Raw genomic sequence first — 13020 nt, 5'->3', positions numbered from 1 at the left:
ATCTTTCTCTTGCCCTATCTTCCCCTCCCTTCCCCTCCAAATTTCTCTCTGTCCCATGTAATAAAATGGAAAAAATGGCTTCCAGGAGCAGTAGATTTGTAGTGCAGGCACTGAGCCCCAGCAATAATCCTGGAGGCAAAAGGAAATACTTATTAAAGCACAGTGCAGAAGACATTCTGGAGTGTGCACGCACACTCACACATCTATACATACAATTACTGACCGCAGCTGTGCAAGTCATCATACTGAATGAGTTAGGAAAGGTGCCTATAAGTGCTTTGCCATTCTGTTAGTTGTCTGCTTGGAGCAAGAATCCGTCTCTGCATGTCAATGTGTTTCCTCGTCTGTAAAATGGAAAGGGCAATAGTAGTGTCTATCGAAGAAGCCTATTCTGAGGATCAAATATCAAAACTTGGACGTTAACTTATCGGGGTTCCTGATGAGAAGTGAGAATGTCATAGGGTATAAGATGCTTTTTTTTTTTTAAAGGTGAGAGGATAGTGGCTAATTTTCTTTTTCTACTCAATCAAAAGTGCATTTTTCTTTTTTAAATTTTTAAAAAATCTTTTATTTATTTTTTGGATAGAGACAGCCAGAAATCAAGAGGGAAGGGGGCAGTAGAGATGGTGGAGGCAGAGAGATACCTGCAGCCCTGCTTCACCACTCGCAAAGCATTCCCCCTACAGGTGGGGACCAGGGACTGGAACTCTGGTCCTTGTGCATTGCAACATGTGCGCTCAACCAGGTGTGCCACTGCCCAGCCCAAAAGTGCATTTTTCCATATTTGAGAAAAGATTAATATTTTTGCTAAAAGCCTTAGAGACAAATCTGTCCTTAAATTCTCTCTTTTTTTTTTTCCACAGGGCTATCACTGGAACTCAGTGCCAGCACTACAAATCCACTTCTCCTGGAGTCCATTTTCCCCATTTTGTTGCCCTTGTTGTAGTTGTTATTGTTGTCATAACTACTGTTATTGTTGGATAGGACAGAGAGAAATGGAGAGAGGAGGGGAAGACAGAAATGGAGAGAGAAAGACAGACTCCTGCAGACCTGCTTCACTGATTGCAAAGTGACCCCCTGCAGGTGGGGAACCAGGGGCTTGAACTGGGATTCTTTCATGGGCGCTCTTGCTTTGCACCATGTGCGCTTAATCCACTGTGCTACCGCCCTGCTCCCTAAATTCTCTTTTCTTTTGACTTAGTTTTTACATCTTCCAGCTTTTCCCTTTTATTGTTACTCTGATGTAGACAGTGTTACAGAAATGCTTCTATCTTGGCTACTCCTCAGAACCTCCAGAATTAGTTTTTAATATGGTCAAATATACTGAATATGAAATTTACCATTCAACCATTTTCCCCAGAATCTTTTTTCATATTTTATTTATTTAATTACTGGATAGAGACAGAGAGAAATTGAGAGGGAAGAGGAGAGAGGGAGAGAGACAGAGAGATACCTTCAGCCCTGCTTCATCAGTCATGAAGCTTTCCCCTTGCAGGTGGGGACCAGGGCCTTGAACCTGGGTCCCTGCACACTGTAATGTGTGCGCTTAACCAGGTGCACCACCACCTGGTCCCTCCCCAGAATCCTTTTACTGGAGAAATAAAATGGCTCACAGGGCAGCTGTAGACACATGGGAACCGTTTCCTAACTCCCTGTGATCGGACACTACTGAATATTACTTAATGCCCCCTACTACGTTGTGCAACCATGACCACTATCTGTTTACAAAACTTCATAGGTTCACACTGAAACTACCTTCCTATCCTGTCTTAGTCAAGACTCCAGTATCCTGTATGCTCCTTTCTGTCTGAGTTCACCTATTTGCGGTAGTTCATAAAATAGAATCATACTAGACATGTTCCTTTGCATTTGGCTGATTCATTTGGCATAAAGTTTCTGGAGTCCATTTGTGATGTGACATGTGTTTGAATTTCATTCCTTTTATGACTGAATTGGATACACATCACATTTTCCTTATCGACTCATATGTTGGCTACATAATTTCCACTTTGGGACTATTCCCACCAACATTATTTTAAAGTATGTTAGGTTTTGTTTGTTCATTTTTTTTTTAAAGTTAAACCTAAGAAACTGGGTAGGATGCTCAGTGGTATCGCACTTGTTTTGTATATCTGAGGCCCTGGGTTCTATCTACTAGCACTACAGATGATAGAACAGTGATCTGGTTTCTCACTCTCATAAAAAAGGAGGACGAGAAGGAGAAGGAGAAGGAGGAGGAGGAGGAAGTGGAGGAGAAGGAGGAAAAGGAGAAGAGGAGGAGGAAGAGGAAGAATGTCAAACCTAGATTAAATAGCAAAATGTACACTCCTGTCAATTCATTGGCAGACTGCTGGTCTCAACACCCTTGACACACCAGCTCATAGACGGACGCAGTGTCTCCCTCACAGTGTGCACAGCTGAGACTCCCAGAACCATCGCCTAAAGGGTTTCTGGCTGCAGGACCCCAGATTCCACCCACAGATGCAGAGCCTGCACGAAATCAATACTAATTATACTAAAACAGAAGGCTTAGGAATCTACATCTGTTGCTTTCTCAAGTGTAGGGAAAAGGTGTCATTTCTGTGTCTTTCAGAGTCAAACATACAGCAGATGCTCCAATCTACACTTGATTTAAACTAATAACTGGAATCCAAAGCTATCCTCTCTACTTAACTGGTACGTATACAAGGGTCATGAGACTAGTAACAGAACCTTCTTTTTTCTATTTTTTCTTTCCTCTTTTTTTCCCCTTTCTGTTAACAGAACTTGAAATGAAGGTGTGCTGTACAAATTCCATCTGAAAACCAAAATGAGACAAAAATAACAATGGATCATTTCGTCTGCGCAGAACATGCACTTTGCTGCCTGCAGTCTCTTAAGCCACTGTATGCTGTCACTAATCTTTTCTTAGAAAGTTCTAAAGACTATTTGCTTCTGGATTTTGTTGTTGTTTGTTTTGGTGAGTTTTTTTTTGGCAAGTTTATGTGTTTCAGTTTGCTAGATTCCCCCATATGCATATGAGGCCATCCAGTAACTCTTTCATCTTTACCAAAAATGCTTTTATCCTATATGGAACATACAGCTGAGGCCTTCAGGCTTGAAAGCAGGGTTATGAAAAGAGAGAAATGTCATTTCTGGGAGGGTGGCCCACTGGGTAAAGCATTGGACTCTCAAGCATGAGCTCCTGAGTTCAATCCCTGACAGCACATGTACTCTTGGTTCTTTCTTTCTGCCTATCTTCATCCATAAATAGCTGACTTTTTCTTCTGATTTTTTTTTCTCTCTGCCTGTCTTCACTCATGAATTTAAAAAAATCTTTAAAAATAAATAGTTAATAATAATAATAATAAAGGATAGTGACTTCAGAGTGGACCAGCTGTCTTCTGTGTCATCTTGGGCCCAGAGACCTAAGGCATCTAGGCGCACAGTGTATACTTTGTACCCAGGAGCGGCCTTCTGTAACTCTACCAGCTTCGCAGGGTTGCTGAACAGATACTATGTGCAAGGAAACCTGTGGTGGACCAAGTTATAGATACTGTGCGTCCACAGGCAAAACAAACACAGATGTTTCCTTAAGTATCTGCACAGACTTTACACATGCTGCCTAATAGCTTTGCTGCTCTAAATTCAGTTGTTCATTTCTTTCTCTCTTCTTCTTCTTCCTCCTCAACCATTTCTTTCTTTCTTTCTTCTTCTTCCTCCTCCTCTTCCTCTTCTTCTTCTTATTTTTTTTTTAACCAGAGCACTGCTCAGCTCTGGTTTATGGTGGTACTTGGGGATTGAACCTGGGACTTCAAAGCCTCGGGCTTGAGAATCTCTTTGGATAACCATTATGCTATCTACCCCTTCTTCTTCTTCTTCTTTTTACATCTTAACCCAGCGTTGGTATTTATATCCCGACGGTTTTTGTGTGTTTGATGGTGATAAACTATAATTACACTTGGACTCCACCATTTTGCTTTCTTTGCATTTATCAAGCGGTAGCAATACGTCTCGCCCCCGACCCCGCCCCTCCGCAACCTCCCCATCCAAGTTCCCTTCCCAGGCCGGCCATTGGCCTCCCCAGCAGCTCGAAACTCGCGGGCTCCTGTCCCTTTAAGGTGTCATCGATCCCCGACTGCATCGATCGCAGACGCCTTCCCATTCAATCTCTTTGCTCCCGGGGTGATCACCCTTCTTCTGCTTCTTCCACCTGGGCCGGGGCGGGCCGTTATCCCGTGTTGGTTTTCGCGGGTACTCACCCTTGACCCGGGGAGGCGGGGGGGGGGGGGGGGGGGGAGAGGCTCTAGTCTAAGGAACTTCCCGCCCGCGGAAGAACCGGCGGGGGTGGGTGCGCTCGGAGTTCGGCTGCGCAGCCTGAGCGCGGGCCGTTGTTGTAGTGACCGGGGGGCGCCGCCGCTGTGGCCGACGGTTCCGGGAGCCGCACGGTCCCCCCTTCCCCCCAGGCCCTCCCAGCCGCTGGAGGCCGGCGCGGACCCCTGCCGTCCATGGCCTCTGCCCCGGTAAGCACGGGCTCGGGGAGGGGGGAGCCGTCCGTTGCTCCGCCTCAGCGCCCCGGTTTCCTGACGCTCCCCGCGACCCCCCCCCGGGCTTCCCGGCGGCAGGGTCTCCCCGGAGGTGTTGGGAAAAGCCCCGACCCCCCCCCCCAACAGCTGGGACCCCCGGGGAGGCGGCGGGTCGGAGGTCAGGGGTCAGGGAGAGCCGGAGACCCGGCGGGCCCCAGACGCGACCCCTTCCCTTCCAGGAGGACCCGGTGCTGGAGCGCTACTTCAAGGGCCACAAGGCCGCCGTCACCTCCGTGGACTTCAGCCCCGTCGGCAAACAGCTCGGTGAGTGGCCGCGGGGGGACCCGGCGCCCGGAGACGCCCCCAGAGCGAGCCCCGCACCACGCGCCGTGCACCCCGCCCCTGGCACCCTGCATCCCGCACCTGGCACCATGCATCCCGCACCTGGCACCCTGCAACCCGCCCTGGCACCCTGCATCCCGCACCTGGCACCCTGCAACCCGCCCTGGCACCCTGCATCCCGCACCTGGCACCCTGCAACCCGCCCTGGCACCCTGCATCCCGCACCTGGCACCCTGCAACCCGCCCTGGCACCCTGCATCCCGCACCTGGCACCATGCAACCCGCACCGTGCACGTGCACCCCGCACCCCTCAGCCTGCACTCCTTCCTGTGCGCCATGTACCCCGCACCCTGCAGCTCACACCATGCACCATGCATCCTGCACACCGCACAGTGCACTCAGCACCATCCATGCACACCCACCATGCAACATGCACTCTGTACCATGCACCCCACAGCAGGCATCCCGCACCATGCACTCAGCACCATGCACCCCGCACCCAGACCAGGCACTCAGCACCATGCACCCCACACCATGCCCTCAGCGCCAGGCACCCCACACCCAGACCATGCACTTAGCACCATGCACCCAACACCATGCACCCCGCACCCCACACCGTGCACACTGCACCAAGCACCCTGCATCCTGCACCTGCTTCTCTGCAGCCTGATCCCCTGGGGCCTGAACCCCTCACCTTGCACCAATCACCTTGCACCCCGCACACTCCCTGCACTCCACAGTGTGCCCCCTGCACCCGCAGCCTGTATTGTGTACCCTACTCTGCTCCCGGCACCCAGATCCCCACACCCAGATCCCCGCACCCAGCTCCCACTCTGCAACCTGTGCCCAGCTCCCCGCTCTGCCCCACACCCAGCTCCCACTCTGCTCCCAGCACCCAGCTCCTGCTCTGCCCCGCACCCAGCTCCCCTCTCTGCCCCGCACCCAGCTCCCTCTCTGCCCCGCACCCAGCTCCCCTCTCTGCCCCGCACCCAGCTCCCTCTCTGCCCCGCACCCAGCTCCCCTCTCTGCCCCGCACCCAGCTCCCCTCTCTGCCCCGCACCCAGCTCCCGCTCTGCCCTCACCCAGCTCCCCGCTCTGCCCCGCACCCAGCTCCCCGCTCTGCCCCGCACCCAGCTCCCGGCTCTGCCCCGCACCCAGCTCCCCTGTCTGCCCCGCACCCAGCTCCCGCTCTGCCCTCACCCAGCTCCCCGCTCTGCCCCGCACCCAGCTCCCTCTCTGCCCCGCACCCAGCTCCCCTGTCTGCCCCGCACCCAGTTCCCCTGTCTGCCCCGCACCCAGCTCCCTCTCTGCCCCGCACCCAGCTCCCGGCTCTGCCCCGCACCCAGCTCCCATCTGCCCCGCACCCAGCTCCCGGCTCTGCTCTCCTGCGCAGCGCGGATGGCCGCCAGGTGGCGCGCGCGGGCGGGGGCGGGCCCGGTGCCGGGCGCGGGGAGGGCGGGGAGCTGGCGGCGGAGTTTGTGCAAAAGTTGGGAGCCGGGCGCGAGGGGAGGAAGTGGACGGCGAGCTGCGGGCGCTCCGCTGCGAGCGAGCTGGGGGGCCACCGAGGACCCCGCGGGCTCAGGGGACCCCGGGGGGGCTGGGCTGGGGCCGTAAAGGGGCCGCCGAGGAGGGCGGGAGCTGCCCGGGAGCCGGCCCCCACCTGCGCCCCCCGCCTGGCCGCCCGGCCATGAGGATCCGCGTGGCCGCCAGGTGGTCCTGGGCCGGCAGGAGCTGCCTGCTGCTGGCCCTCGCCACTGGGGCCTACGTCCTGCTGGAGCTCTCGGCCTCGGCTCTCCACGCCTCCCCAGGAGGAGCCGGCCCAGCCCAGGAGCCCAGGCAGCTCTCGGACCCCAGGCCAGAGGCCCAGGACCTCTCCCGGCCGCTGTACGAGAAGCCCCCCGCGGACCCGCAGGCCCCGGGGGAGTGGGGCCGAGCCAGCAAGCTGCAGCTGGGGGAGGCCGAGCTGAAGCAGCAGGATGAGCTCATCGAGAGGTATGCCATCAACATCTACCTGAGTGACAGGATCTCCCTGCACCGCCACATCCAGGACAGACGGATGCACGAGTGCAAGTCCCAGCAGTTCAGCTACCGGGAGCTGCCCACCACGTCGGTAGTCATCGCCTTCTACAACGAGGCCTGGTCCACCCTTCTGCGCACCATCCACAGCGTGCTGGAGACCTCTCCCGCCATCCTGCTCAAAGAGATCATCTTGGTGGATGACCTGAGCGACAGGGTTTATCTGAAGGCCCAGCTGGAATCCTACATCAGCAACCTGGACAGAGTCCGCCTGATCAGAACCAGTAAGCGGGAAGGGCTGGTCAGGGCCCGCCTGATCGGGGCCACCTTTGCCACGGGGGACGTCCTCACCTTCCTGGACTGTCACTGCGAGTGCAACACGGGCTGGCTGGAGCCTCTGCTGCAGAGAATCCACCAGGATGAGACGGCCATCGTCTGTCCGGTCATCGACACCATCGACTGGAATACTTTCGAATTCTACATGCAGACCGGGGAGCCCATGATCGGGGGCTTCGACTGGCGATTGACTTTCCAGTGGCATTCGGTCCCCAAACTGGAGCGGGACAGGAGGACCTCAAGGATCGACCCCATCAGTTCGCCCACCATGGCCGGAGGACTCTTTGCCGTCAGCAAGAAGTATTTCCAGTACCTGGGGACGTACGACACTGGCATGGAAGTGTGGGGAGGTGAGAACCTGGAGCTGTCTTTCAGGGTGTGGCAGTGCGGGGGGAAACTGGAGATCCACCCGTGTTCCCACGTGGGCCACGTGTTCCCCAAGCGGGCGCCCTACGCCAGGCCCAACTTCCTGCAGAACACAGCTAGGGCGGCGGAAGTGTGGATGGACGGGTACAAGGAACACTTCTATAACCGAAACCCTCCAGCGAGAAAGGAAGCTTACGGTGACATTTCCGAAAGAAAATTACTGCGGGAACGCCTGGGTTGCAAGAACTTCGACTGGTATCTGAAAAATGTGTTCCCTAGCCTGCATGTCCCAGAGGACAGGCCACACTGGCACGGGGCTATCAGGAGTTCAGGGATCTCGTCGGAGTGTTTGGATTATAATGCTCCTGACAGCAACCCCACAGGTGCGAACCTGTCACTGTTTGGCTGCCACGGTCAAGGTGGCAATCAGTTCTTCGAGTACACTTCCAACAGAGAGCTGAGATTTAATTCTGTGACGGAATTATGTGCAGAGGTTCCCAAGAACAAAGAGTCCGTAGGGATGCAGAACTGTCCCAAAGACGGTTCCCCCGTCCCAGCAAGCATCATCTGGCATTTTAAAGAAGATGGGACCATCTTCCACCCACACTCGGGACTTTGTCTCAGTGCCTATCGGACACCTCAGGGCCGGCCCGACGTGCGAATGAGAACTTGCAATGCTCTGGATAAAAATCAGATCTGGAGGTTTGAGAAATAGATAGGCACGACAGCACTTTGGTCCAGAGTTGAACACAGCTTCAGGAAACGTCAGAGAGAGCCAAGGGCTTTCAGAGATGATTAGTGAAGACTGTAGGGTGTCAGAAACCATCCAGCTATCGGTCATCTGCGAGAGCTCAGTAGATGTGGTTCGTTCTGCTAGAGAACACTGGGAACGCAGACACCTGCTGTTAAATATTTCCAAGTGCCTTACTTACGGAATTTTTTTTTTTTTTTTAAATTTTAAGAGCTTTGTGACGATGGTCTCTTACTTCTCCTTAACTTGGCTGTGAATTGAAATTCACATAATAGTCAAGTGCCAGACTTAACTATGAAAGAATGTAGGAATCCGGGCAGGATGAGGGAAGGTTTATAGGGATGGGTAAGTTCACCGCCCACCTTTTAAAGCACAGCGTGCACATGTGCAGTGTGAGCTGTCGCTGTTCCTTTTCCTGGTGTCTAGAACCCACTTGTTTCTAGTCAGCACATTGTGATTTAAGTTTGTTTGCTTTTAAAATTCTGATTTCCCTTTGTTGCTAAGAGAAAGGATCAAGGCCTGGTTTGGGTAGCTCTGGCATCAAGGAGGGAGGCCATTAATTAGGTTGAATGTGAGTTGGGGGGTGGGTGTGGGAAGTTAACACAAACATCTCAAAAAGATGGGCCACACATCAATATGATGGGGAGGTTCTTAGATTCCACACTTTGTAAACTTGAGCTGTTGGACTTTACAGACATAGATTGGTACCTCAAATCGCTCTGTTTTTTTTTTTTTTTTTGCCTGTGTGTGTGTGTGTGTGTGTGTGTCTGCAGGGCATTTCCTGACTGCACTTCCTAACTTTGTGAATGCTAGAGAGAGACTGCTCAGCAGACTGTACTTCCTTCTGCCACTGTTGAATCACCTAAAGCAAATAAAGTCAAGGTCTCTCAAGTTCAGCCCCACTGTGTTTGACAAAATGTGTGAAACCGAAAGTGGGCCTGCTTCTTACAAAGGCTGCAGGACTCTTGGCTACGAGTTGCTGTTGATTAGTCCTTTTAAGGATTTATCTTAAGAAAACAAGGGGAAAAGCTGCTTTGGCCCTGGTGGTGGTGAATGTTCCCTTCAAGGAGTTGTTAACACCTTGTATCTCCATTCAGGCTGCTAGGCAGCTTGTGGTAAGTGGACAAATGAAAGATGGATGGATGAATGGCTCAGTGGAGGTATGCGGCCTTGGTCAAGTCATTTGGTCACATGATTAGGTGTGGGCTTCAGGGTCCTCTGTAAAATGTGGGTATTGGTTTACATTTTGAAGACCCTTTAAGCTCTGAAATGCTGTGCTGTGTGTGTGTGTGACGTTTCCAGAATTCAGTCACTGCACAGACTTAAAAAACAAAAACAGAGAGTCGGGTGGTAGCGCAGTGGGTTAAGCGCACTTGGGAAGCGCAAGGACCCCTGGAAGGATCCGGGTTCAAGCCCCCGGCTCCCCACCTGCAGGGGAGTTGATTCACAAGCCGTGAAGCATATCTGCAGGTGTTTGTCTTTCTCTCTCCTTCTCTGTCTTCCCCTCCTCTCTCCATTTTTATCTGTCCTATCCAACAAGGATGACATCAGTAACAACAATAAAAAACCAACAAGGGCAACAAAAGGGAAAATAAAATAAATAAATGTAAAAAATTAAAAACACACACACATTTATCCCCTTTTAACTTACAGAAAGTTGTTGAAAAAGTTCAGCTCCAGTTATGAAACTGGAAGAAAGTGAAACTTTTCTTTGGAGAAATTGTTTTAAAAATTAGGCTGAGCTCAACTAAAGTGGCTTATTTTGGACTTAGTGGAAAGTTGTGGTCAGTGTTTGGTCATTTGGCTTGACAATAGTTGAGCCAGTTTTGTTTTTATCTTTAATCTTTCAAACACTGAAAGTAGTGTTTTCGGCTCAGAATATAAATACTTCCTGAACTAAGTTATTTGAGAAGTAAACGTAGTTCAAAAAAGTATTTTCACTGGTTTCATCCCAGACGACACACACAAGTTGAATCTAGAATTAAATCTCTCTTGGCTCACTCTGGTGTCCTTCAATTTATGAAAAATGCATTCTTTATTAAAAATCACTCCACCATATTCTTAAGTTGTTTTCGGTGTCTGTATGATGACTTGGGTAGTCGGGGGATTTGAAAAAAAATCTTTAAGAAAAAAATTTAAGGTAACTTATTTTCAGAAAGTAAAATTTCTGTGTCTCTTGAATATTTGGCTTTCTTTTTTCTTTCTTGAAAAAAATTATATAAATACTTTATGTAAGCTATCTAGCAGCCCTAAAGTGTATCAAAGACTTGCCCAGACCCTCTGTATAATCCCCATGACTCTGGATGTAATTAAAGAAGAATTTACAGCAGTGCTCTGAAGTTTGCAAATGGGAGAATAGCAGAATTAATTTCTCTCCTGTCGTGTTGTTCTGTCTATGCCCAGGCTGCCCTTTTTTTTTAAAAAAAAACCACCCATGTCTATTTTAAAAGAGATTTATGTATTTATTCATGTTTTTATTAATGAGGGGCATAGAGGAAGAGAGAATCAGAGAAGGAGAGAACCAGGACATCACTCTGGGAATTGGGCTAGAGACCTCATGCTTGAGAGTCCAATTTTTTTTTTTTAATCTTTATTTGCTTATTGGATAGAGACAGCCAGCAATTGAGAGGATGGGGGAGAGAGAGAGACACACACACACACGTGCAGTACTGCTTCACTGCTCATGAAACTTTCCCCATGCAGGTGGGGGCCGGGGGCTCGAACCTGGGCCCTTGCTCACTGTAACATGTGCGCTCAACTAGTTGTGCCACCACCCGGCCCCTCGAGAGTCCAATTCTTGACCTACTTTGCCGTGTCCTGGGCCACACATCCATGTCTTATTTATTTATTTATTTATTTATTTTGCCTCCAGGGTTATTGATGGGGCTCGGTGCCCGCACTAGAAATCCACTGCTCCTGGAGGCCACCTTTCCCACTTTGTTGCCCTTGTTGTTTATCATCGTTCTTGTTATTGTTGTTGTTATTGATGTTGTTGTTGTTGGATAGGACAGAGAGAAATGGAGAGAGGAAGGGAAGACAGAGGGGGAGAGAAAGACAGACACCCGCAGACCTGCTTCACCACCTGTGAAGCGACTCCCCTGCAGGTGGGGAGCCGGGGGCTCGAACTGGGATCCTTATGCCAGTCTTTGCGCTTTTGTGCTACATGCGCTTAACCCGCTGCACCACCGCCCGGCCCCCATGTCTTTTTTTTTTTTTTTCTTTTAATGCCACTTTTAGCCCTCTGTCAAATGGGAAAACTGACATTGATATAGTCAAGAAGTTCCTTTCTGAATTATTTTAACTCTGACACCCCACTGCTGCCATGAATGGAAAATGGGACATTTAATAGAACTTTTGATTTGACATTTTGTCTGCCTGGCAGTCGATTCACCTGTTGTTTGTTTGTTTTTTTTTTTAGAAGAAAGTTTAAAGTAGTGCTTTATTTATAGAAATATTTCAAAATGACGTTCATTTCCATAGTGGAGTAGGTAACAAAAGAATGAGACCTTACAGTTTCATATATATCCAGGTTTTATATATATGGGCTCTTCCAAATTGTGAGCAGGCAGCTACAAACAAAACCCACTTCAGCTCCCTAGTTTGAATCTGCTGGTACCAAAGCACTCTTTTTCTGTAGAAAATTAAGACTTGACCTATTCAGTTCATTTACATGTTTAGTAATAGTTTCAGTGAAATACTTGGTAGAGGAGTTTCAACTCTGAATGATTGCTACTTCCTTTTATGTCTAATTCTGTGGACATACTGACCATCTCATCTAAATAGGTATCTGTAGTCATTATTTACAAAGTTACAATCTTGTCACCTGTGAGGTAACTACCACTCAAACTGACTTGCATGTAAGGGAAATTTTGTTGACTCACCCAGTAGTAGTAGGTTCCTGAGAATTTTCATGCGTGCAAATCAAACTTCTCCAGGTCGAAGAAGAGAGAATTTCTAAGTTACATAGCATGAGTTGATTTAGGGTGTTGATTTTATTCAATAAAATGTTGACCTGTTTGTCCTTTTGAATTGCTGTTTTAATAACGTGTTTAAAAGCACAAGAAACATTGAGGTTTAGAATCTCTTTACAGAGATGAATTTTATGTGTGTGATTTCAGCTTCGATCTTATTTTCGTTTTATAAATGGTACTTACAATGTTGATTGAAACATTAAATAATAAAACGTGTGCCTAATTGTTTTCTGTAACTGGATTCCGATGAGTTTAGTCTGTGGAAGTCATTGTTCCTCCGTATACTTTTATTGATAATAGCAGAAGTAAGTTAAACTGGCTTTTACTTATCTCAGCTTGTGGAGAGCAGACTATAAAAATGTCAAACTCCAGACATTATTTTGCAAGTTATCATTAGCCAGCCAGTATTCTGAAGTGGTCTTAGCTCCACTAATGCAATAACTCCCTGTAAACTAACTGGAAGTGATCCAGGGCCCTAGGGCCCATTAAGGGCTTCTGTAAAAGTGGGTGGCAGGGCTTATTAATTAGAATCCATTTCAAACTCTGAACTGTGGCCAGAGAGATAGCTCAGCCTTAGCATGAAGGACTGGTGTGCCTGAAGCCCCCAAAGACCCTAGGTTTTGCCTTCTCTTCAGCAGTGCTAGCAGTGCTCTGACCTCAACTCACTCACTTCATCATTCTGCCTGATAAAAATAGGTAACTCTTTAACATTCTTGTTTAGGGACTGGGCAGT

At 49.6% G+C, this 13020-nt stretch overlaps 2 protein-coding genes across 5 annotated transcripts in view; both read left to right on the top strand.

Annotated features, from left to right (window-relative positions):
• Positions 1-4132: 4132 nt before the first annotated feature.
• The window catches only part of POC1B (POC1 centriolar protein B), a 125533-nt gene continuing 116645 nt past the window's right edge, over positions 4133-13020 (top strand). For 2 of the 4 annotated variants that reach the window (XM_060195507.1, XM_007516206.3), the window contains exons 1-2: positions 4316-4502; positions 4745-4829. In XM_060195507.1, the coding sequence (XP_060051490.1) occupies positions 4488-4502; positions 4745-4829 (100 nt within the window). In that variant the 5' untranslated portion in view covers positions 4316-4487. Of the gene's footprint in view, positions 4234-4314; positions 4503-4744; positions 4830-13020 lie in introns of those variants that run through there. The other 2 variants (XM_060195508.1, XM_060195509.1) reach the window with 2 other exon arrangements.
• GALNT4 (polypeptide N-acetylgalactosaminyltransferase 4) lies at positions 6211-12523 on the top strand. The gene has a single exon (XM_007516243.3). The coding sequence runs from the start codon at positions 6535-6537 to the stop codon at positions 8278-8280; it is 1746 nt and encodes a 581-aa protein (XP_007516305.2). The 5' UTR covers positions 6211-6534; the 3' UTR covers positions 8281-12523.

This window comes from Erinaceus europaeus, chromosome 7 (assembly GCF_950295315.1).
Source record: "Erinaceus europaeus chromosome 7, mEriEur2.1, whole genome shotgun sequence".
Lineage (NCBI taxonomy): Eukaryota > Metazoa > Chordata > Mammalia > Eulipotyphla > Erinaceidae > Erinaceus > Erinaceus europaeus.
Note: the sequence above shows the minus strand (reverse complement) of the source record. Positions and strands in the feature narration are given on the sequence as shown.